Below are 26,456 nucleotides of genomic sequence, written 5' to 3'. Positions count from 1 at the left end.
CTGCTGCAGCCACAAGCTACCTGCTCTTTCCTTCGCCTGCAGGTATTCACGAATCCAGTGTAATTCATAGGAGTTACTTATAGGGATTTTTAGGCTTACCTACACTAGCAAGAGGGAAAGCAGAGTGAGTGTTGTGCCCCATCAGGGAAATAGCAGGCAAGTTCATCTGTGCCATGCGGTACAAGTATACACTGTTGGTTTGCATGGCAGAACCCTGTTGGGATATGCTTCCTCCCCCCACCCCCCAGCGGGTATAGCAGGGAGGCCTTGCAGAAAATTGAGATGAGGAGGTGCATACATCTCAGCAGCTTTCACAAAGGAGATGTGCCCGGAAGGCACATAGAGCTCAGGGGTGCACGTGGGGCCTTGTTGATCACGGCTGATTAGATTCTCTTTGTCCTTTGAAATCAGCCTTTAGAAGTTGCCGAGAACATGGTAATGAAGCTCTAGGGTTCTGGAGCAGAAATCATGTGAAATCATATTCCTGTCTAATATCGTAGTCTCGGTCACTTATGCACTGATGGTATCCTATTCATAATGTGAGTGTTACCGAGATAGGCCAAATAAGTGACTATTGTTAGTCTTTTATAATTTATATACTGAAAGAATATTTGACAAATAACTGATTAAGTCATCCCTAAAATAGGTCAGTGCCAATAGAGAATTTTGAGACTGTATTAGGAAAGATATTTAGGTCTGAATCTAGGTTTTCCCAGACAGATTTTTCTCTCTTTTGATTTAAACAATACATATAATATATCTATATTTACATATAGATATATCATATATTTATGTTTTATGTATTTACATATATAATTGTATATGTTATACTTAAATATTTATAATTTTATATATTTGGGGTGATTAAGACAGGGTTTCTCTGTGTAACAGAGCCCTGGCCGTCACTGACTCACCTTGTAGACCAGGCTGGCCTCAAACACACAGAGATCTGCCTTCCGAGTGCTAGGATTACAGGGGTGTGCCATCAAGCCTGGCACTTAAGCGATATTTTAATTGTGGATTTCATAGAAGGCATTGGAATATATTCACTCCCTCCCCCAAGTCCTTCCACAGTAGCTTTTCCACTCAACTACTCTTTGGAGTGGGATCCTCCCTGCGGTGAGGTTGACCTCCTGGGGTTCACATCATTAAAGAAAACTGAATCTCCCTTGCCCCTCCCTGCTCAATGCCGCTCTAAGCTTGTTTGAGTTGAACTTGTATGGGTCTTGTACATACTTCTAGAGAGACTGTCTTAAATCGCCCCATGTTTTCTCCTGCTCCTTTATTTTATATTCTCATAATCCTTATTCCTACTCATGGGGAGCTTCTACAGGCAGTTGAGGCACAGAGGATACAGTCAGAATTTCTAGAGAGCCTGGGGGTCTATCAGAGGCCATGGGAAGATATGAAGCAGTGGAGGTCAAGATCAGATGCATGTTTGGAAAGAGCCCTGGTTCTCAGAGGAGAGGACCAGGAGGCAGTAAGAGTTGCACTTGAATCCAGGAGCATGTAGGGGCCAAACAGAATTTGATAAAAGGCATTGAACTTTGGGGTATTGGCAGGGGAGATGGTTTGAAGGAGGCAGGCTTGAGGAAAAAAGATGACGTGTCAAGGCTAGTCACCAAGGTTCTGGCTTGGAGAACAAGACAAATAGTGTTTCATCCTTGAGGAGAGGGAAATAGAGGAAAGGCAAAATATGAGGACCAGATGATTTCAAGATCTGTTGTTCTGCTGTGTGAGGTATATACTGCCAAGTACACCTACGTAGCTGAAAGGGAGGAAGAGAGACTGGAATACAACAATTTTCTCCTACCCGCCACACTTGTATTCTGGCCAGAAGCTGGATCTGCCGTGGGAGCATGCCACTTTACCATCCCAGCATTATAAAATATCCGTAGAATCTCCCAGAGAGGCATCAGGTTCACCTGGAGCACCCCCCACCCGTGAAGCTCATAGACAGTACTTACTCTCTCAGGAAGGCCAACGGGGCTGGAGCTAAGGGCCCAAAGGTTGAGAGGACTGGGTTCGCTTCCCAGCATCCTCCTGTTAGCTAACAACCTTCTCTAACCCCAGTTCCAGGGGATCTAATGCCCTACGTGGCCATTGCATGCACAGAGAGCACAGATGTATGTGCAAGCAAAAAGCCCATACATATAAAATAAAAGTAAATACAAACTTTTTTCAAAAAGGTCAGATGGGTATCAGTTTGCTCATTCTCCATGGAAACATCATACACCCTAAGAGTACTTTAGCCAGACGAAGGTGATGGCTCAGTCAATAAGTGCTCGCCTCGAAAGCATGAGGACCTGAGTTCAACTCCTAAACCCACTTTAAAATGACAGGCATGGGAACATACTCTTACAGTCCCAGCACTGGGGAAGGAGAAACAGGGGATCACTGAGGCTTACTGGCCAGCTTGCCTAGCCTGATGATTTAATCATTAATTAATGAGCTTCAGGCCAATGAGAGACTGTCTCAAAAGAGCTGGGCGGTGTTCTTGAGCATAAATTGTCCTTTGACGCACACACACACAGATGCACGCACACGTTTAAAGCAAATGGTGGCATGTTTACACAAACTTGAGACAGGTGATGCTTAGAATAAGTATCACAGTGCAATGTCCGGATTGAAACCAGATAGTGGGGGAGGGAAGTCAGCATTTGAATGAACAAGGTTAAATTGTATACATTCCACAAGAACATTATACCAACAGAGTCTTTTGGTCTTCTTGTGGAGTCCTTGTCCCCTCCGGGACCTCCTATCCTCTCCCCCACTCTTCCATAAGACTCCTCGAGCTCCACCTAATATTTGGCTGTGTGTCTCTGCGTCTGTTTCAATATGCTGCAGGGTGTAAGCCTCAGAGGACAGTTTATGCTAGGTTCCTGTCTGCAAGCATAACAGTATCATTAATAGTGAGAGAGTGGGCTCTTTCCCGTGGGGTAGGTTGGACCAGTCATTGGTCGTTGCTGCCCTCAGTCTCCGCTCCATCTTTATCGCTGCATATCCTGTAGGTAGAATAAATTTAGAATGGAAGGTTCTGTGGGTGGGTTGGTATCCCCCTCCCTCCATCCCTCCACTAGAACTCTTGCCTGGCTCTGAGGTGGCCACTTCAGTCTCCGTGTCCCCACTGCTAAGAATTTCAATCAAGTCACCCCCACATCCTCCCGGGGGCCACCCTGTTGCAGGTCTGCAGCTCGTCCCAGAGATGCCCCCTCGGTTTCCCTTCAGTCTCTCAGCCCTCTCCCTCCCACCCCTGCTCTCCCCACACCTGACCCCGCCTTCATTCCCCTCCACACACCCTCTCCCACCGAGTTCCCACCCTTCATCCACTTCAATGTCTATTCTTTTTCCCCTTCTGAATGAGAGTCAAGCATCCTCCTTTGGGCCCTCCTTGTTACTTAGCTTCTTTTGGTCTGTGGCTCGAGGTATGATTATTCTGTGCTATATGGCTAATAACCACTTATAAGTGAGTACATACCAAGTGTGAATTTCCGGGACTGGGTTACCTCACTCAAGATGATATTTTCTAGTTCCACCCATTTGCCTGCAAATTTCACGATTTTCTTGTTTTTAACAGCTGAATGATATTCCATTGTGTAAATGTACCATATTTTCTTCATCGAGTCTTCAGTTGAGGAACATCTGGGTTGTTTCCAGATTCTGGCTATTGCAAATAAAGCTGCTATGAGCATAGTTGGGCAAGTGTCCTTGTGGTATGGTGAAGCAGGTATATGCCCAGGAGTGGTATAACTGGGTTTTGAGGTAGAACTATTCGCAGTTTTCGGAGAAAGCACCCAATTGATTTCCAAAGTAGTTTTACAAATTTGCACTCCCACCAGCAATGGAGGAGTGTTCCCCTAAAGCAAGGGAACTTTAGCCATTACAGCATTCAGGAAGTGGAGGTAGGAGGATCATCAATTTGAGATCATCTAGGCCTCTGTAGGGAGACCCCATCTGAAATAAAAGAGTATACTTTAATTCTGTGTGTGTTTGGTGTATCCCTGGTGTGCATGTTTTGTGCACACATATGTATATGCAACCACCTGTGTGTTTGTGTGTGTATGTAAGCAAGAGTCAATGTCAGCACATTTTCCTCTACTGTTCATTCTCTGTCTTATTTTGATGCAAGACCTCTCACTGAACTGGACTTCACTGATTCAGCAAGACTAGTTGACTTCGGAACTCTAACAGTCTATCTTCCTGTCTCAGCTACCCCCACACCAGAATTACAGGTGCAAGCCGCCTCACCCAGCTTTAGACATGGCTGCTGGGGCTCCCGGCACAGACCCCAAGCTTGCAAACACTTTACCTATTCACCTCCCTGGCCACGACATTTTGCTTTAAGCTTGGGAGTGGGCATTATGGCTCATTGGAGAATATTACCAAGCCTGACAATTCCTAGGTTCAGGCTAGCACTGCGAATACATAAATAAGTACATACATACATACGTACATAAATGCACACAAAAAAATTGCTTTTTGTGTTTGTTTTGTTTTGTTTTGTTTTGTTTTTACTTTTTCAGTACTCCATCTGCAGTGAACCTCTGATAGAACTGTCCAATCCTGGAGCCAGTGGGTCCTTGTTTTTTTTGACCAGCGATGATGAGTTTATCATCAAAACCGTTCAGCATAAGGAAGCAGAGTTCCTGCAGAAGTTGCTGCCGGGCTATTACATGGTAAGAGGCTGCCCACAGCCACAGTTTCTCCCTTAGGTTTGTGGCTTTTCTTTGGAGGGCTTTGTTCCTCTGTGTTTTTCCCTTTCTTTGTTGTAATATTCACTAGATACATTTTAAGAAGTACTAACCAACAGCCACCAAGATAGGTTAGTGGGTGAAAGCACTAACCACGCAAACCTGGTAAACTGAGCTCAGTCCCCATGGTCAGAGGAGAAAACCAACCCACAAAATCGCCCTCTGATTGTGGCGTATGTGTACCCACAAATCATATACATATACACACACACCAATAACAACAGTAATTTCTTTAATTCTAAAAAATAGTAGCCAGATATGGTGGTGCACACCTGTTATCCCAGTATTTTGGGCTGAGACAAAAGGATCGTGAATTCAAGATCACCCTTTAATACTCACAGAGAACCTGTATCAAAAGAGAAGATGATGTAAACGAGAATGAGTAGCGGAGCATAGCTGTTGAATCACTGTCCCAGGTTTAAGTGTAGCTCAGTTATCGCCTTGCTGCAGGCCTGGTCAGCAAGGCTGCCACTGAATCTTTGCTTCCCTCGGCCCGTAAGAGCTGATAACAGGGTCTGTGTAGGGTAGTTGTAGCGATAAAGGAAGAGACAGGAGGTGATGCTCTTTGCACCCAGCATAGTCATACTATGGATGGAGGCACTCATTGATGCCTTCTCTGGTTAAGCAAAGCTTTGGGTATTGTTCCCATTAACCCCTTTAACGCCCACAGCAATCTTAGACACTGTTGCTGTTGCCAGGGTGTAGATGAGGCAAAGATAAACTGGAAAAGAAGGCAAGCGGTTCAGGGAGAGAGCGCTGCATTCCAGCTCCTACACTGTACACCAGCCCCCGAGCTATACTATCGGTCCATACATACTACATGCTAGAATTCAGGACCCCAGGCTAATCAGACTCTCTTAGTTACTTTTCCGTTGCTTTGAAGAGATGCCGTGACCAAGGCAACTCTCATAAAAGAGAGCATCTAATCAAGAGCTTACTTACACTTTACTTACGTAAAGCAATCATCATGGTGGGAAACAGAAAGACATGGCACTGGAGCAGTAGCTGAGACCTTTTATATCCTGATGTGCAGGATCAGGTAGAGAAAGAGAGAGAGACTGGGCCTGGAATCGGCTTTCGAAACCTCACTGGGTGACCAGTGATTCACCTTCTCCAACAAGACTGTACCTCTTAATAGGTCAGTAGATAGGTAGTAGGTAGGTAGGTAGGTAGGTAGGTAGGTACATACATACATACATAGACAGACAGATACTTAGGTCCTACATTTATTAATTTGTAAGGGTTCATAGAAGCCAGGCATGATGGCCTCTATTCAAACACTTGAGGAGCTGAGGCAAAAAAATTACTCTAAGTCCAAAGCTAGTAATTTCAGGTCATCCTGTACTCAGAATAAGGCCCTGTCTCAAAGAGTCTGAGGAAGGGAGATCCATGTAAAATCTGGGGGAGAAAGAATTCTCTGCCCAGAAATAATGGGAGAGAAGGAACCCTACCGTCATTGATCCCCCTCACACCTGTGCTGGGATTTCAGGGAGACTGTGTGAGAAGTCTCTGGAACAGAGAAGAGTACATTCAGTGTTCTCATGACACAATTGAAAATGAGATCTTCAGGAAAACAGAAGCCAGCAGTTAGAGAGATGGCTCAGTGGCTAAGGGCACGTGCTGCTCTTGCAGAGGACCTGGGCAATGTTCCCAGCACTCAGCTGTCTATAACTCCAATTCCAAGGAATCTCGCAACCTCTTTCAGCCTCTGAGAGCACACACATGCATAGCATGGCACCCGTGCTTACGCATAAATAAAAATTAAAGGAAATAAACCAGAAATTTCTAGAAATAATAAGAGTCCTTCTGAGTTGCAAGACATAAGATAAGTTTGTGTTAGGGTAGATTCCCGTTATATGTATTTCATTATAGAGAAGACGATGGAGGAGAAAATAAGGGGGAAAACCCCTGCTTGCGATGACAGTAATTTATGGTGAAAATTATTTGAAAAATAAAGATAAAAGTAGAGACATTGTAATTTTCTTTGGGAAACAAGTTACGGTGTGTGTAACATGGGAATAATAATTAGTTCTGGAAAAAAAATAGAATAAGAAAAACTCCAAAATGCTTAAATTTGCATTTAATTTAAATAAATATTCAAAGCAAATATTCATGTAGTCTCTCTGACATGAAAGTGACACTAGGACTATATGCAGAGTAGAAGGATCATAAAACCAGGGAACAGAGATGGGGAGGAGAAGGTGAAAATATGAGCAGGTTATAGTGATATATGTTTATGCAAGTGTCAAGTGCGCTCTAGTTTCTATTGTGTTGCTATGATGAAGCAGCCTGGAGAGGAAAGGATTTATTTGGCTTACACTACTTATATTACTCATGATCTATCATTGAGGGAGGTCTGAGCAGTAGCTCAAGGTGGAACTAGAAATAGAAAGCAGGACTGCCTGCTTAGGAATGGTAACACCCACAGTGGACAGGGCCCTTCTACATCAAGACAATTCCCCATGTACATGCAACAGGACAATCTGATCTAGAAAGCTCTAGAAAGGCTGGTGAAATCAGCAGAGTACGTGAGTTCTGGGTTGAAATGAGAGCCCCTGCCTCATTATGTTAGGTAGGAAGGAAGGCGATTGAAGAAGACAGAACGAACTTTTGGCCTACATATGCACATGGCACGCGCACACACACACACACACACACACGGAAAACAAAGTGCCTGCATAACCTGTACCAAAAATCTATAAGGTGGTAGGTAGTGCTTCAGATGTGATATAATGGACCAGTGAGATGCCTCAATGGATAAAGGTGGTTGCTACCCAGCCTTGCAACCTGAGTCAGATCCTTGGAATCCACATGGTGAAAGGAGAGAACTTGCTTCTTCAAGATGTCCTCTGATCCCCTCCACACGTGTGTCATGGTGTGTACATCCCCACCACCACCCCACACACGTAGACAATAAATAAATAAAATGTTTTTTTAAAGCTGTGTGTTGTCAACAGATGGATCATTGGTTCAAGTGAAGTGTCCAAAAGTAGACCCATGTATATTTGGTAAAGCTTACTTAGCTGTCTACTTCATGGAAATTACATTCCTATATCAGATCTGTCACATACATAAAATTTATTGCTTATGAGATAAGGCCAAATATAATGGTGAAATTATTAAAAAGTAAGAAGGGAATAGAAACTTAAAACCTTAACCTGCAAAAAAAAAAAAATCCTTTGCTAAACAAAAGCATCAGAAATAGGTAAATGTGACTCTGACAAAGCACAGACCATTTACATAACAAAATAATAAGCGTAGGGTTAATATCACAATAGACTGATATAAAGGCTATAAAAACAGTTGTTTCCTCAAATTGGGAAATTGAAGGGAGAACTGGGGCCAATGGGACTGGTTTTCTCTTTTCTTCATTTGATTCCCGGGGATCAGACTTAGGCTGTCAAGGTGTAGCAACAACTGCTTTTAGCCATTGAACCATCTCTGTTTATCCATTCTATCACATTCTTTATTGTGTGTCCTTTAGTAAGCTATTTAAATACCCCACTTACTCTTAAAATGCATCAAAAATGTGTTTGTCTGTTGGCTGGTTTTGTTAACTTGAGTTATCTGAAAGAAGAGAACCTCAGTTGAAGATAGGCCTCCATAAGGCATTTTCTTAATTAGTGATTGATGGGAGAGGACCCAGCCCATTTTGTGTGTGCGGCGGGGGGGGGGGGGGGGGGCAGGGGGGGAGGCATCCCTGGCCTGGTGGTTCTGAGTTCTGTAAGAAAGCAGACTGGGCAAGCCATGACGTATAAGCCAGTAAGCAAAACCCCTCCATGGCCTCTACATCAGCTCCTGCAGCCAGGTTCATGCCTTGCTTGGGTTCCCTCACTTATTGCTTTTGATACTGAGCAGTGATAAAGAAGTGTAAGACAAATAAACCCTTTCCTCCCTAAGTTGCTCTGGTCATAGTGTTCCATCACAGCAATGGTAACTCTAACTAAGACAGTAGATCTTTATTTTTGTAATAAAAAAAAAAAAACAACTACAAGCTAGGGAAAATGTTTACTCCATATAGAAAAAGAAAATTATAGAAACTTAGGGTAGATCAAGAGCTATAACAGGGGTAAAACAAAAGAATGAGCAAATGAAATTATCATTGAGGTAGCTAAAATGCATCAAGAATAGTAACTTTCTAACCACTGATTTTCAGCCTTCTAAAACTGTAATTTTTATCAGCCATGTCTATAAAGATAATAACATCTTTCCAGGTTTTGGTACTTATAGAAGTAATAGAAATATGCAATCTTAACAGGTGTGCTTGCAAATTGTTCTCACCATTTAGGAAGAGAGTTTTGCAAGCAGAATTAAATTTTAGAGTGTTCACCACTCACCCCCAGCAATTAATTTTCCCTGTAGCTACCTTAGAGAATAGTCACTAGCAGTACCCATCAGTTCTTTGTCTGTGTTTAGGTGAAGCTATTTTGGAGCTTAAGGGCCATGTTTAATTCAACTTTTGCTGCTATGAGTATAAAATAATTATGTTACTACTCCAAGAACAGAATTTGAAGGGAATTAGTGACAACAGAGACACTTGTGCATCCAATCATTCTAGCTGTCCCCCAAATGCGGAATGGGTAAGGAAAAAGTGGGGCACATACACAGTGGAACTCCTTTTCAACCATCGAGAGAAATTAAATCATGTCATTTATAGAGAAAAATCATTACGATGATTAATCATATTAGGCAAATTGAGTCAGTCTCAAAAAATACTCACACCTCTCATTTGTGACTCTTAGATCGATAGAAATCGTGTAGGGATAGTGAGATGACTCTAGGTCCAGACACCCGCCACCCACCAAGCCTGATGGCCTAGGTTCAATCCCTGGGTGGTTCACTCTCTCACCGTCACTTTTACGCACACCTGCATGTTCACGCAAAAATAAATGAAAATGTAATTTAAAAAATTTGAGCAATCGTTTAGTTATCCAATACCAAATAGTCATCCCTGAAAACATACAAATCAACATAATGCAGACCAATCAGTATATGTATACACACACACACACACACACACACACACACACACACTTTGTATTAAATACAGACACATATAGGAAACAACAACTAAAGAAGAACAAAGACCGTGAGTCTGAAAGCAGGTAAGGGAACATGGAAGGCTTAGAAGGAGGAAAGGGAAAACAATGTAATAATGTAATCTCAAAACAGGAAAAAAATTGAACTATATAAGTATATGTGACATGAAAGGGGCAAATTTCTAGAGAAACAAAGGGGACTAGTGAGAGGGCTGAGGGGGAGGAGAGGGCAGGAAGTGTAGGGAGTGTAAGTTAGGAATTGAGCTTTCTACCGTGGACATTAACAGCACATCCTGTGTTCGGTCCTGTGTTCTCGGTCGTATTAGCTCCAAAACTCACTTTCCGTGCAAAATTACGCGGTAAAAATGGAACAGCGCAATTTTTTTTTCTTTTTATTTTATTTTATTTTTTTTCATTCTAGAATTTAAACCAGAATCCGAGGACTCTCCTGCCAAAATTCTATGGGCTGTATTGCATGCAGTCAGGGGGCGTCAGCATCCGCATTGTGGTGATGAACAATGTATTGCCGCGTGCCATGAGGATGCATTTGACCTATGACCTGAAAGGCTCCACATACAAGCGGAGAGCATCCCGGAAAGAGAGGGAGAAGCCCAACCCCACGTTTAAGGACCTGGATTTCCTGCAGGACATGCACGAGGGCCTATATTTCGATACAGAAACGTACAACGCCCTGATGAAGACGCTGCAGAGAGACTGCCGGGTAAGCGCGAGTCTCCGTGATGGGCTTTGACACAGTTTGGATCGTGGGCGCTCCCGCCGCTACACGGGAAGGTCCACAATGGATGTGCGGAGTCCAGTCTTTCCCAGGCCCGGTGCTGACCCGAGGCTCCTCAGACCTCTGAGGAAATGGATAAGAGAGTGACCTGGGGTCTTTTAACACAGCTTTGTTGGTTTTTGTGATAATATCTTGTCAATTTCCTTTGATCAAATAAAACGGGAACTTTTACATCTCTTGCTCCCTGGGGAGAAGGTAGTTGAGAAGGAAATGAAATTTAGATTTAATGCTGAAACCAGCCAGTAAGGCCGTATTCAAATCTTGGATGATACGGGAATTCAACTGAGGAGATGTGTTTAGAGAAAATTCACTTAGTGGGGTTAACGAAGAGCTCCCTGGAGACCCACTGTGAGCTGAGCCTTGACGAACAAGTGCTGCTTATTTTTGGCAGATGTTCTGTGGGATCTGTGAGGCAACAAGAGTGAGGTTGCCGGTTAGAGCGAGCGCTCTGTGAGAATGTGATTGCCGAAGTAAGGAGGGATTCCCCCAGCCTGTGACACTCATACCTTATCCTATCAGTTTATAAATACAAATGGCCAAAACCCTTGGGTTCTGATACAGTAAAAGTGGGTAAAAATCCTTTTAGGGAAACAGATAAAGGTATTATTCTGAAAGCTCCTGAAGAATGGTGACGATTTAATAAACATACCGGCCGGGATGATCCAGACAGACTTGGAAAGCCCAGTTGGGCTGCTGGGCCGAGCAGAGTGCCTGATGGTTGCAGGTTAGGCCTAGGCCTTGCCAAGGCTAGAAAAACTGATCGTACTAGTCTGGGCCACCAAGAATTAAGGGCTGTGCTATTCAAGCTGTGGTTTTCTGGATCTCCCCTGGGCCTGGGTAGATAACACACGTTATTGTAAGGGAGAAAGGACACACACACACACACACACACACACGTCCAGTGAGGAAGGCCAGCTGAGCGCTATAATGTGTAGAGCAGAGAGTTGCCACTGAGGAACCTAATTCTCTGGGATTTTTTTTTTCCTCCTGCTGGAGAATGTATGATAGCACAGGAAAGTAACTCCTTGGATTCATTTTCTTCATTCACACAATTGTTGTTCCATAATTTACTAAGTGGCGGCAGCAGATCTCGAACACGCAGTGCGCCAGGTAGCCTAAGACATCGTTTCTTTCGCCCTCTGAGCCCCTTGAATCCAACACAGTCATGCTCCCATTTTAATCGCTGAAGAAATTCCTAAGAGAAGGTAAGAAAGGCAGGTTTGGCGGTGCGCGCTTTTAGTCCCACACATGGGAAGATAGAAGCAGGCAGACCTCTGTGAGTCTGAGGCCACAGAGTCTGAGGTCTACAGAGAGAATTCCAGGCCAGTCAGCACAACATAGTCAAACCCTGTCTTGAAAGAAAGAAAAGAGGAGCAAGAGAGGTCAGGGACACCCCAAGAAAACCTTTAGAATCAACTAACCTGGGCCCATAGGGGCTCATAGAGACTGAACCATTGACCAAGAAGCATGCATGAGGCAGACCTAGGCTCCCTACACATATACAGCAGATATGCAGCCTGGTCTTCACGTGGGTTTCCTAACAACTGGAGCAGGGGCTGTCTCTGACTCCGTTGCCTGCCTTTGGATCCCTTTCGCCTGACTGGACTCCCTTTTTTAGCCTCAACAGATGTGTCTAGTCCTGCTGCAAAGTGATATGCCAGGAGGCGGGGGTATATCCATGGGAGGCCTCTTCTTTTCTGAGGAGAAAGGGAGGGAGGAATAGGGAGAGGTTAGGTGAGAAGGCGGGACTGGGAGGAGAGGAGGGAGGGAAAGCTGCAATCAGGGTGCAAGGTAAATAAATATTTTTTTGTTTATTTATTTATTTATTTATTTATTTTAAGAAAAGAGACAGTACGAAACTTGTTCGGAGGTCAGAGAAATGGCTCAGCACCTAAAAGCACTGGCCACTCTCTTCCAGAGGACACAGTGTTGATCCCCAGCCCCAGTGTAGCTCACAACCATCTGTACCTCCAGTTCCAGGGATCCAGTACCCTCTCTGGCCCTTGCGGGCAACAGACATGCATGCAAACAAAACACCCATATGCGGGGGGGAAAAATGTTTTCTGCTTTTAAAAAGAAAAAGAAATTTGTCCAGTATTGCTTAGCAGGTTGGTGACAGAGCTCACACCTGTCTGGGCAGAAAGCACGTAAACTCAACGATGGAAATGTAAAGATTCACTCTAAGGGTCTTCTGTTTTTAATCTGTATGTTTGTGTGTCTACAGTGGGGGATGGATGATTCTGGAGGTACAGGCGATTGTGAGTCACCTGACCTGGGTGCTGGGAAGTGATTTCAGGTCCTCTGGAAGAGCAGTGGGCTCTCTTAACTGCTGAGCCAACTCTCTAGCCTCTAAGGAGCTTTTAACATTATTATCTTTTGACCAGTCACAGGAGGAGCAGTGGGAACCAAGCAAACAAAAAAATATCCCGCAGAGCTATTCAGCTATCTGGAGGATTCGTGTTTTTCTTTAAAAAAAAAAAAAAGAGAGAGGAAAAGGAAAGAAAGAAAAAAAAAAAAAAAACCCATGCACACAGTTTAATGGAAACCTTTTATCTTGTGTTTTTTCTACCCTTGCAGGATGTGGGTGAAAAGTTACTTTCAGATTCCCCAGAGTGAAGCTTTAGCCTGTCCAGTCTTAGATTTGTTTTTCCCCTCACCCCCTGCCTCTGCTTCTGTGTGTGTGTGTGTGTGTGTGTTCTCAGTAATATTGAAAAGAGTCTGCTAAGACCACATGCTTTTATGCCAAGAAGAGAAAAGGTCAAATGTGAATGCCATTAAACAGGGTGGTGTGTGTGTGTCTGTCTGTCTGTCTGTCTGTGTCTCTGTGTGTCCCTGTGTGTGTGTTGTGTTTTTTTGAGCACAATCCTGAGAAAATGAGGTCAAACATGACGTTTCATCATCAAAAATGAGAACCTGGAGATGTGCTTGTTTATTTTCTATTTTTTTAACGTTTGTTGGTGTAAGAAACATAGAAGCCAATGTCAAGGAGTCAAATTTTATTTGAATTTGTATAAGGTATAAGTTGTGGTGCTTACTCTTCTCTTCAGAAACACTTCCATCCCAGGGGTACAGGAACATGCGAGCGCTGAGCCTGACTCCAGTCCCCGACCTACCAAGTTGTCTGTAATCCAGAGCCCGTAACTGGTTCTGGGGGTGGAGCAGCACCGTGCAGTGCAGGGTGCTGACGCCTGTCACAGACTGCTTTGTAACTCTGACAGATGCTGTCTGAGTTAGGGTTTTTATTTATGTGATAAACACTATCACCAAGAGCAGCTTGAGCAAAAGGTCTTATTTGGCTTACCTATCCCAGGTCATAGTCTGTTAATGGGAGCCAAGGCAGGAACCACCTGAAGACAAGAGCTGGAGCAGAGGCCATGGAGGAACACTGCTTACTGATTTGTTCTCTATGTCTTGCTCAGCCTGCTTTCTTAAACCACCCAAAGCCACCTGTGCCGGGGTGGGACTCTTCAGAGTGAGCTGGGCCCTCCAACATCAAGAAAATGGCCTATAGACTTGGCTTACAGGCTAATCTTGGCGGGGGGGGTGGGGGAGGAGATATTTCCTCAGTTAAAATTCCCTCTTCCCAGATATCTAGGTTTGTAGCATGTGGTAAGTTGGCATCATGTTTAGCATTTACCCTTCAGCTTTATTGAATATTACCTTTTTGTTTTAATTTAGGCAGATACGGGAGGGTGTTGGTTTGTTTGTTTGTTTGGTTGGTTGGTTGGTTGGTTGGCTGTTTGGTTTTTTTTACTTATTTATTTATTTATCGGCATGGGCTTTTTGTGCCTTTCCCTCTCTGCATCTTCTTTACTTTTTAGAACTGATCTGAACATTAGTGTGGCTGATGGTGTACGGGGGTCTAGGGGTTCTGTGGGGCCACTCTCCGCCTGGTGCTGGTGACTAACGACTGGGGATCTCTTCTGTTAAAACCCTACTCTCTACGTGAGGCTCCAGAAACAAGCCAGTCATAGAACAGTACTATGGCAGTGCTCCAGTGGGAGAAAGGTGAACCAGGCTCATATTGGAACATATCCTCATTGCTGAGCATGGGGTGAGTGACCTCCATGTTTGATTGATCCCTTGCCAAACAGTAGGAGAGATATGGTAAGGAAAGTGTCTCGTGAAGGTCAGAGTAGGTGATGTCATAGCTTGATATTGAAGGATGAGAGGAATCGTCTGGGTAGGCAAAGCAGTAAAAACATTTCTAAGAAATAAAAAAAAAAAATGTTTACTGGATGTGAAATAGCCTGACACATTCCGATGACTACAGTTGTTGGTCATTGCAGCAGCTAATAAGTAGGAAAGGCTTGGGAGGTAAGAGAGAAATGCATCCAGGTATTTGCTGAACCCCTTTTCCAGTGTTATGAAAACCACTCAAGAATTAAATAACAAGCCCACCAGGCCAGTGGAGCCTTTATGCACTGCTGATGGAAATACAGATAAGTCTCTAGACACTGCGGAAAGTATGAAGACAGTGTGGAGGTTCCTCAAAAACTAAAAACGGAACTACCACATAATCGAGCTATGCTATCCTTGAATATATTACCCAAAGAAAGCTAAATCAGCATAGCACAGAGACAGTTGCACACGCGTGTCTAGTGCAGCCCAGTTCACAGGAGCCAAGGTCTGGAGTCAGCCTAGGTGTCCATCGACAGATGAATGGATAAAGAAAATGTGATCTATATACACAATGGTATTTTATTCAACCATAAAGATGAGTTAAATTAGGTTATTTGCAAGAAGATGGATAGAGCTGAAGATCATCTGTTAAACAAAGCCTGATTCAGAAAGACACTATTGCATATTTCTTTCATGTGTCCAATCGAGAATATAGACATGCAGGCCTGACGTGGAAGTAGAAGGGACACTTATGTGGGAAACAGAAATGGATCAGCAAGAAGAGGAAGAAGGAGAAGATGGGGGGGTGGTGACCATGGTCATATTTTATACAACTAGATGAAATTTTCATTATTAAATCTATCACTGCATACAATGAACTAAAAATAAACAAACGCAACATGAGGAGCCCCCGACATTTGGACCCCCGCCTCTCTGTGGTTTTTCTGGACAGGCACAGGAAATATGCTAACTGCATGATGGAGTCCCCAGCTTTCTGCCCACCCTCCATGCTTTCTTTCACATTCTGCTGTCACATCTCAGACTAGTGGCTTCCCTTAGCCTGAGTGACTCAGTGAGCCAGCTCCGCCCGTGTTGTTCCTCTTTCCCTATGGATTGCTTCCCTGTGTCCAGTCCAAAGCTGCTCTGTCTGGACCCTCTTTTAGAATGAGCCTCATGGTCTCAGCATACAGCAAGCCCTTTTGGGGGAGGGGAAAAGCCCCATCCCTCTGTCTGGCTTGCCCAGTGATACATAAAACCCTGTGTCTCAGCCTTCCCTTTGTGACAGCCAGTCCCTCACCAACTTCCTCCCATGGTGCATGCACCACTGGAAACTCTTCTCAAAAACTAATCCTGTGTGTTTCAAACCTGCTGAGTCTGGTTCCCACACAGGATCCAAAGGGCCTTTTCCAAATTAATCATCTAGGTCCCTGGAACCTCTCCTGCCCCCATATTACTACTCCTTACTGACTGGACGTGGGGAAAGTTGGATATGTAAAGAATTAGTCCCCTTGAAGCACTTCCTGTCCATCGGACTCTGTCAGTGCACTGCGATGACCGTCCACTTCTGTAAGTGAAGGTGTCTCAGGGAAAGAGTGATGACTGCCGGTACATCATAGGTCACTTACTGTCCCCAACAGAAAGTAGGAATCCAAACTCTCCCCTGGCTTCCAGCATGAGAGAAAAACCAAGATACGCATCCGTGTGAAAACTGCTCTCCCACATATTGTGCTGTCTGCACCAAGCCTGCACCTCTTCTTGGCTTTCCTGGTCCAGAGCTCATGACCACCATATAGCTAGCTGCCCAAACCAGTGCCCTGACTCTTTTTTATTATTATTATTATTACAATTTATTCACTTTGTATCCCAGCTGTAGCCCCCTCCCTCATCACTTCCCAATCCCTCCCCCCATCTTCTCCTCCCATGCCCCTTCTCCAGTCCACTGATAGGGGAGGTCCTCCTCCCCTTCCATCTGACCCTCGCCTATCAGGTCTCATCAGGACTGGCTGCATTGTCTTTCTCTGTGGCCTGGTTTAAGGCTGCTACCCCCTCAGGGGGAGGTGATCAAAGAACCAGCCACTGATTTCATGTTGGAGACAGTCCCTGTTCCTATTACTAGGGAATCTACTTGGAGACTGAGTTGCCATGGGCTACATCTGTGCAGGGGTTCTAGGTTATCTCCATGCATGGTCCTTGGTTGGAGTATCAGTCTCAGAAAAGACCCCTGGGCCCAGACTTTTTTGATTCTGTTTCTCTCCTTGTGGAGCTCCTTTCCCTTCCAGATCTTTATATCTCCACCTTCTTTATAAGATTCCCTGCACTCTGCCCAAAGTTTGGCTATGAGTCTCAGCATCTGCTTTAATACCCTGCTGGGTAGAGTCTTTCAGAGGCCCTCTGTGGTAGGCTCCTGTCCTGTTCCCTGTTCCTGTCCTGTCTCCCTCTTCCAATGTCTATTCCATTTTCCTTTCTGAATGAGGCTTGATCATCTTACCCAGGGTCCTCCTTCTTGCTTAGCTTTTTTAGATGTACAGATTTTAGTATGTTTATCCTATATTGTATGTCTACTATCAACTTATAAGTGAATATATACCATGTGTGTCTTTCTGCTTCTGGGATACCTCACTCAGGATGATCCTTTCTAGTTCCCACTATTTTCCTGCAAATTTCATGATTTCCTTGTTTTTAATTGCTGAGTAGAATTCCATTGTGTAAATGTACCACAATTTCTGTATCCATTCCTCAGTTGAGAGATATCTGGGTTGTTTCCAGATTCTGGCTATTACGAATAAAGCTATTATGAACATGGTTGAGCAAATGTCCTTGTTGTGTACTTGAGCATCTTTTGGGTATATGCCTAGGAGCTGGTATAGCTGGATCTTGAGCTAGCACTATTCCTAATTGTTTTTTATATATTCTGTATATTAGACCTCTGTCAGATATAGGGTTGGTGAAGATCCTTTCCCAGTCTGTAGGCTATTGTTTTGTTCTGACTACAGTGTCCTTTGCTTTACAAAAGCTTTTCAGTTTCATGAGGTCCCATTTATTGATTGTTGATCCTAGAACCTGTCCTGTTGGTGTTCCGTTCAGGAACTTGTCTCCTGTGCTAATGAGTTCTAGGCTCTTCCCCACTTTTTCTTCTAACCGATTTAGTGTGTCTGGTTTTATGTTGAAGTCTTTGATCCACTTGGACTTTAGTTTTGTGCAGGGTGATAAATATGGATCTATTTGCATTTTTCTGCATGTAGACATCCAGTTGGACCAGCACCATTTGCTGAAGGTGCTATCTTTTTTCCATTGTATGGTTTTGGCTTCTTTGTCAAAAATCAAGTATCCATACGTAAGTGGGTTTTTTTCAGGGTCTTCTATTCCGTTCCATTGATCCACCATTCTGTTACTGTGCCAGTACCATGAAGTTTTTATTAATATTGTTCTGTAGTACAGCTTGAGATCAGGGATGGAGATACCTCCAGATGATCTGTTGTTGTATAAGATTGTTTTAGCAATTCTGGGTTTTTTTTGTTTTAGTGCCCTGTCTCTTAATGTCTTTTCTTTTTCCCTTTCCCACTCTCGACACACAATAAATGGCCATGTCTCATTCAGTTTGTCTCCTGATTACTACCTGAACCCAGTTTACTTGATCTGCCTTAGTGGGAACTCTGCGTATTCAGCTGGAATTTCAATAGCCTCTACACTCATCTTCAGTGCCGTCAACTTCCAACTCATGCCCTCTGGCATACTCTTTGTTCTCTTGGCTTACTCTGCCAGACCCTATTTTCCTGTCTTCTTTTCTCACTCTTCCTTACTCCTCCTCAGAACTTCCTCCTCCGAGATCACCATGCTGGGCTTCCTCCTCATCCCAGCCTTACCTCCTTCATGAGATATTTAACACCCTGTTATTTTCTCATGTACAGATACTTAAGCCTGAGGATCGAGCCTCAGCCATTGTCTCTACATGCTTGGTGCTCAGTGGGTAATTAGCAAATAGCTCTTGGAAACTATATTTGAACAAAAGAATAATAAACAGCATATCCGAGGATAAAGAGAGGCAGGCATGGGTGCCGCTCCAAAAACTCTGTCCTTTATGACTTCTGTGGCTCCAGTTACTCTTGCAGTCTTTTTGAAGGGAACATCCAGCTTTGCTGGAATGCATGCCAAAAATGGCACTGAGGATTTAATAAAGCAGATGAGTTCCTCTTTGAATCACTTGGGTTTAAAACTGCACTGATTATCCTTACATTGAGTCATTAGTTTAGCAGAAGTGTGTTTATATTTCCGTGATTTTTCCCCCATGGAAGCCATGTTGTAATGCTCATGAGACCTTTATCTGACATTGACCCCTGCCTCCCTTAGGTATGTGCCCTCTCTCTCCCTTGGGTCTTAAGAGGGTCTAGAGCCTCCCAATTGTAACACAAAAACTTTCCAGTACACAATCTTCCCCTGCTCCTTCGGGCAGATGGTTATCTGCTTTAAAAATTAAAATGAAAGCCAAGTAGACCGGTGTGATCAATACACAGATTTGGGTCTGAATTTTACATCCAAATGACAGCTTGCCTCTCTGGGTTATATCTGACACAATGAAAAGTTACGCTGGTTTATTTGAAGGCTTCGTGCAGGGGAAGAGGTGAAATTGGGGTTACTTAAGAAGCGACGGAGCTGTTTACATTTGTCAGTGAACAGGCTTGCTTATAATGCAAGATTTCCACGTTTCTGCTGCTGGGCGTTTGTTTTTAGGGTCAAATGGGAAGGGAGGGAGCTGCGATCCACTTGCTGGGGGATCTGCCCAGTTGCAGAAGGAGTCTCCTTCTTCTCTTCCTGCATCTGTAGAGGAAGTACTGGAGAAGCCTGGGCCAGGGTGGATGGCTCAGTGGGTAAAGCACCTGCTGTGCAAGCCTGAAGACCTGAACTGCATCTCCACAAGCCAGACTATAAGCACCTCGTAGGAGGCCAATATTCCTTCCTTAGGCTCCTCTGCAGCCACGCTAGCAAACAGCTGCCATACCCAGACCATAGCACAAGGTGACTGTGATAAGATTTATAACAGAAATTTTATGTATAAATTTTGGAAGAGCAATTATGAATTGTCTTATACTTGTTTTTAATTTACTGTGATTATTTTTCCCTCTGACGTAATTTGTCTATGAAAAAAAAATCTAGAGTCCCATGTCACTTAATAAATTTGACAAATTATTACATCTTGCAATATTTTGGGAGTACTCTAGGGAAAGTGAAATGATGACAAAGTCCATTACTGGGAACTTGTGTTTATAATCTAAATATTTCTTAATCCTTCAAGTGGGAGTCATATTCGAGACAGTCTGGATAATTAATGACCTAAATGAGTCATTCTACATTTATTATCATTCTCTGTTAAGCAGCAGAGTTATTAATTTTTCAGTAGCGTGGAATCGATTTTCTTTTTTTCCCCACAAATCACTGTTATCATAAATATTAATAGGCCCTGAGAATTTAATGAAACCAGCTTCTACTGGAACATTTTGATGAGGGAAGTGAGCTTCTCCAGTGTACAGCAAGCTCTTGATTTACGGACTGGACCCTTGAGAGCTTGGGTGTGTCCGAGTGGGTTGCAGTGTGGCTTATTTCATGTTAACTTGGTATTATGAGTAGTGTTTATCCTTCAGTTTATCCTCTTTTTTTTTTTTTTACATTTAATTTAGATAGTTTTAGAGGTGGGTCGCTTCTGTTTGGGTTTTTGTTGTTGTTTTCATTGTTTATTTGTATGGCATTTGGAATTTGGAATGTATGTTCTTTCTGTGTACTGCTAGATAGTGTCAAATTCATGATCCCCCTGCCTCAGCCTGTAATGTTGATATTATATTCATGCATCACCATGCCTAATTTTTTTTTCTTTTCAAATATAACAAGAAAAAGAAAAGACAAATGAATTCTTTTTCCAAATAGATTTTTAGGAGCACTGCCATTCCAGATGATATTTAATTTGCTCCCACTGTTTTAAATTGCACTAGAGTTTTGCAATTTATAATAGTAGTACTCTCATGTCATAGAAATATAAGAATAAATCGGATTTGGTATAGTTGGGCAAATAAATGAATACAACTAACTCTAAGTAAAAGATAGTTTGAGCTGGGAGGAATCCCTTAAGTCTGTAGAAAACAGTCTGAGCTCCAGTGAGCTGAAGACACCTAGCCAACCCAGGCCCCTTGTGAGAACAACAACCACAGAGAGAGAGAGAGAGTATTTGCAAGGTCTCTAAATGTTTCCACCTATAAAGTTTTGTTTGTTTGTTTTATGGAGACACTTGCAACAGTTGGGGACAATCGTACACAGATCACATATACCCTTTACCTCATGTCCCACAATGGTGGGGCCTTATATGACGTCAGTACAATATCCCAGACAGGAAACAGAGTTGAATGTACTCTACTGTTATGTTTCATACTTCTTAATTTTTCCAGTATTGTATGTGCATATGTGTTCTGGGGGTGGGTCCTGTGCAATTAGGTATATAAGTAGATTTACATAGATTTGCATAGCCACTCCCACCAGGGGGTCAAGTAGAGAACACTTCCTTCTCGAAGGTCCCTCAGGACACCCTTTCCTAGCCTCAGCCACCTGCCTCTTTGACAGTGCTTCGCTAATCTCATGCTACTGTAGACATTTTTCGCGTCTATAACTTGGCATTTCAAGAATATTGTATACAGAGATGAGCATGATGATGCATTGGTAGTCCCAGTGCTGGGGAGGTAGAGACAGAAGGAACTAAAATTTCAAAGCCAGCCTGGGCTATATAAGACACACTACAAAAATGCTCTAACAGCATGATGCTATGCAGGATGGTTTTCACTCGTCATAATGCCATTGAGCTCATTGACATCAGATTCTGTATCAGTAGTTTGCTCTTTTTTCACTGCCAAGTGGTATTTTGGGATATGAGATACTAATTTAATATTACCTGCTAAAGAATATGAGGTTGTGGAGTGATTACTTTTTGAATGGTTCAAGTAAGCTCCTGTGAAAATTTTTGCCCCATTTTTTACCTGGTGCAAGTTTTCATTCTTCTGGGACAAATGTTTGAGCGCTGTCACTGCATTATGTGAAAAGTGTAAAAAGCCGGCGCACCCTTTTCCAGCCTTGCTGCCCATTCTCCGTTCCCATAAACAAGTGTGATCATCTGTGTTATTATCATCTCCATCCATGATGATGGCGCTTCTTTGTCTAGCTTTGGTCATTCTGTCATTGCGGATTTAAGTCTCTTGTCGAAACATCACCTGAGTATGTACTCCCCAAAAGACTGAGACCAACAGAGAAGCAAAGTTAAGGGTGTTGGAAAGAGAGCTGAAAGGGGAAATGACAAAAACATACAGTTCACCAGCAGCTGATAATATGCCTGTGGGCATTGCAGCTTGAGGTTTGATGGTTTCGGGTGTGTGTTTTTCTTTTCTTTCTTTCTTTTCCTTTCTTTTTTTTATGGCTTATCTTTTTATTTTTTATGTTTTACAATGTATTCATTTTATATCCCAATAGTAACCCCCTCCTTCATCTCCATCCTGTTCCACTCTCCCTCCTTCCTCCTCATCCTCCTCCCCTAGTCCACTAAAAGGGGGAGTCTTCCTCCTCTACTATCTGACCCCAGTCTACAGGTCTCATCAGGACTGCCTAGATCCTCTTCCTCTGTGGGCTTCTAAGGTCACTCCACCAGCGGGAAGTGATTAAAGAGCAGACAACTGAGTTCATGTCAGAGACAACTCCTGCTCCCCTTACTAGGGAATCCACATAGAGACTGGGATGCCTATGGGATACATCTGAGCAAAGGGCATAGGTCCTCTCCATACATGGTTCTTGGTTGATGCATCAGTTTCTGCAGGCCCCCTGGGCCCAGATTTTTTGGCTTTGTTGGTCTCTTTGTGGAGCTCATGTCCCTCTATCCCTTCTCCCCTTCCATAAGACTTTCTGAGCTCTGCCCAAAGTTTGGCTGTGAGTCTCTGCATCTGCTTTGATCCCCAGTAGGTAGAGTCTTTCAAAGGACATTTATGGAAGGTTCCTGTCCTGTTTCCTCTCTTCCACCGCTTCTGGTATCTATCCTGTTTGCAACTTTATTCATAATAGCCAAAATCCAGAAACAACCCAGATATCCCTCAATTGAGGAATGGATACAGAAATTGTGGTACATTTACACAATGGAATAAGCAACTGCTCAGCAATGAAAAACAAGGAAATCATGAAATTTGCAGGCAAATGGATGGAACTAGAAAAGATCACCCTGAGTGAGGTAACCCAGACCCAGAAAGACACACAGGATATATACTTACTTATAAGCAGATATTAACCATATAATATAGGATAGACATACTACAATCTACAGAGCTAAAGAAGCTAAACAACAAGGAGGACCCTAGGAAGGATGCTTAATCCTCATTCAGGTGTGCATTTCTAATGATAAGCATTTTCATGGAACTAAATTCTCATAGTGCTTCATCCAAAACTGTTTTGTAGCCATCAGGATGTCCACACTACACAGTAATTATTGATCTGACTTCTAATGTCTGCTACTAAACTCTACTTGAGAGTGGACACTGAGTGGCTTTAGTTCCCATCCACAGCCTGCTAAGGCGCACCTTCAGTGTCACCTTCTAAAGAAGCCTAAAATGTAACCACAGCAAATGTTTTTGACATAGTGGCTCTTACCTAATCACTAAGGTAATAAAAGCAGATTTTAGTAATAGCCAACCCATAACTTGTCATGAAGAGGATCCAAAGTCAGTCATGTCACCTTTGCCCATTTGTTGGAACTAAAATCGTATTGCTCATTTGACTAGGGTGCGCAAATGGCTGGTGAGCGGCAGCTGTGTTGACATCATTCTCCTCAGTCATTGATTTTAGATGACCGCTAATTCTCCCATTTAAGTCTGTCTACACGTTACAGCTGTTGATGGGTCCTGGAAAGGGGCTGATGTTTGCCCCAGTTTTTGCCAGTTGCTGCAGGTTCATTGCGGTGCATGTGGATGACGGGAAAGAGTCTCCTGCTGATAGTAACAGGAGGGACAGATGGTCAGTGTGGGATGGTGACAGGGTAATTGTTAAAAAGAAATGTATTATTCTGTGTTGCTCATTTCCAACTTTGTGCTGAGCAAAAGTGTAAGCCAGACACATAATTCTCAGTATTTTGCAAAACCGGCTATCCCAGTTTTGGTAGAGAAAGGGTTCTATATAGACCCTGTAGATAGATACCAAAGTAGTTTAACACTTAAAATACATAATGTCTACTATGAATTCATCAAGTATGTGTACAGCACATGATTCATGGATATTAAAGACACGGTTCCTAGACTCAGCTCAGCCATAGACTGCCTCAGTTCACGCTGCTTGAGAGGTTGCTTTGAAGCGAACCTAGAGGTAGATTTTCTCTTTCCTTACAATGACACTGAGAAATGGGTGGCACAGGCTCTCTCGACAGATGGAGACTGTTCAGGTTAAGCCTCCTGGGTCTGCTGAATTTACAGTGCTGGTTCCAGGCCTCATACCTAGGTCTCTCTGGGCCCAAACCCATGGTCCTCCAACACCATCCTTAACCTGTATGTATGATGGGGGAAAGACACTGAAATTAAAACCTTATAGCCTAACTAGTTATCAAAGGCTAGAAGGCCACTATGCTGGGCCTCAGGCTCTTCGTGATGAGGTGCTGGGATAGGTTCTGGAGAAATCTGGAAAAAAAGCTTTGCTTAAGAAGACAGTTTAGAACAAAACCATTGAATCTTCACAGCCTGCTTCCAAGAGGGAGGAGGGGGTGAGGAGGTAGTGGTAAGTGATAGGTCACAAGGACAATAAGTAGTGCAAGCATTTAATTCTTAAAGCTTAGTGAAAAACATAATGAATCCCATTGACACTTGCCAACATGTGTGATCAGGATATCCTTTGGGCATTAAAACAAGACCTCTCTCTGAGATGTGAGACAGTGACAAAGGCTGGTTGCGGACTAGATGCATGACAGTGAGTCCTGGGTGAGCAGCTGGTGAGCAGTGAGTGTCATAGCACTAACTTTCATAACCCTCCCTTTCATTCAAATGGAAACTTTTTTAAAAAAATATCTACAGAAAGAGTAGAAAAAGGAAACCTGGGGCTTGGGGAAAAGGATGTTACCCCAAGCCCAAGAAATAACTTCCTTGTCTTAAAGTTTGGAGAACTGAAGTATGTCCTGATTTCTGCTGTGGCTGCCATGGTCATCTTCATCATATGCGTAGCTATTTGTGTTTTTAAGTGGCATGTCACACAGAAATTTAAGTGAGACTGAGGCAGGAGGATTTCTTCTTCTTCTTTTTTTTTTTTATGAATGCAGGTTTATTGGAAGTGGAAGGAGAGGGAGGGGAAAGAGAAAGAAGGGAGAAGATAAGAAAGAGAGAGAAGATGAGGAGAGGCACAGAAAGAGAGAGGAAAGCAGAGGAGAGAGGGATGAAGGGGAGGAAGGGAAGGGGAGAGAGGGAAGAGTGAAGCAGGAAGATTTCAAGTTTAAGGTCAGCCTGAACCTTGTAGACTGTTTCAAAACAGTATGTGTGTGTGTGTGTGTGTGTGTGTGTGTGTGTGTGTGTGTGTGTGTAGATGATAGATATACATGAATATATGTAAAAATCTTGAGTGGTAGAAGATTGTTTCTAAAGCATAGAACATAATTCTATTACTTGAAGCTTTTTAAGTGAACAGAAAGGCAAAAACTTATCTTTGTACAGGTCAGTTCTGCATAGTCCAGACTTGTAAATCACTGTGGTGACAGTACAGAAAACATTCTTTCTATAACTAGGCGAAAGATTTAAGATTTAATACATTCTGATTTACTAGCTAAAATTACATGTCTGTATTTTCTCTTTATTACATTAGCAAAGAACACAGCTTTATTGAGGAAATTAAGTTAAATAAAAAAGACAACATTCACTCTAACTGCGCATCATCTGGTGCTGTTCTCAGAGGGGCTGACTTAGCAAGGAACAGCAGGCCACTGGATCCATTTTTCTCCAGTCAGTTAATTTCAGGGATGGCTATTTATATAAATCTCCAGGATACCATTTTTAATTTACTTATCTTATTGGATTACTACAAATATTTTGTACCAGGTATTAACTCCTTATTTAGTGATTATAGATAGACCAGCTAGAGAAATTACTCAGGGTGCTTGATAAATCTCCCTAACAGCTCCACAGTTGGCTGTTTGTTCCTTTGGTCTTTGGAGAGGAAAAAAAAAAAAAAAAAAAAAAAGACCAGTTGAGAGGAGCATAGAACATGAGGCAGCCTCCTGCTCGGCCCAGTGTGGTCTCTGTCCCCTATTTCATAGGTATCATCACTAGCCATCAGCTGCTGAGACAGTGGCAAACTACGTAACCAAATATCAGAATGCATTTAAGTACATGAAGCTTTATTTTTGAAAAGTTTTAACATACATAAAAGTGGGCAGAATGCTACAATTTATTTATATATATATATATATATATAATATAGAGACATATATACATGTATTTGTCTGTATATGTGTACCATATGTGTATATGGTTCCATACATGTGTATATGTACTCCATACATGTATGTATATATGTTCCATACATATATGTGTATGTATGTTTCATGTCTATTTTCAATTCAAAGCCAGTCTTGCTTGCCATTTATTAACTTATTTTCTTTCTTTCTATACAATTTGGAGCACATTTCAGCCATCATATCCTTTTATTGATACATGTTTCAGTATGATTCTCCTAATACTGAAGATCCTTTTTTAAATTAAAGAAGAC

General features: G+C 42.9%; 1 protein-coding gene across 3 annotated transcripts in view; it reads left to right on the top strand.

Moving 5' to 3' along the window:
• Pip5k1b (phosphatidylinositol-4-phosphate 5-kinase type 1 beta) overlaps window positions 1–26,456 on the top strand; it is a 270,694-nt gene that overhangs the window by 170,280 nt on the left and 73,958 nt on the right. For all 3 annotated transcript variants that reach the window (XM_060387780.1, XM_060387797.1, XM_060387789.1), the window contains exons 6-7: window positions 4,524–4,676; window positions 10,212–10,511. In XM_060387780.1, coding sequence (XP_060243763.1) covers window positions 4,524–4,676; window positions 10,212–10,511 — 453 coding nt within the window. The remainder of the gene's footprint in view (window positions 1–4,523; window positions 4,677–10,211; window positions 10,512–26,456) is intronic.

The sequence above is a fragment of the Meriones unguiculatus genome, chromosome 1 (genome assembly GCF_030254825.1).
Source record: "Meriones unguiculatus strain TT.TT164.6M chromosome 1, Bangor_MerUng_6.1, whole genome shotgun sequence".
Lineage (NCBI taxonomy): Eukaryota > Metazoa > Chordata > Mammalia > Rodentia > Muridae > Meriones > Meriones unguiculatus.
This window is presented reverse-complemented; position numbering and strand designations above follow the sequence as displayed.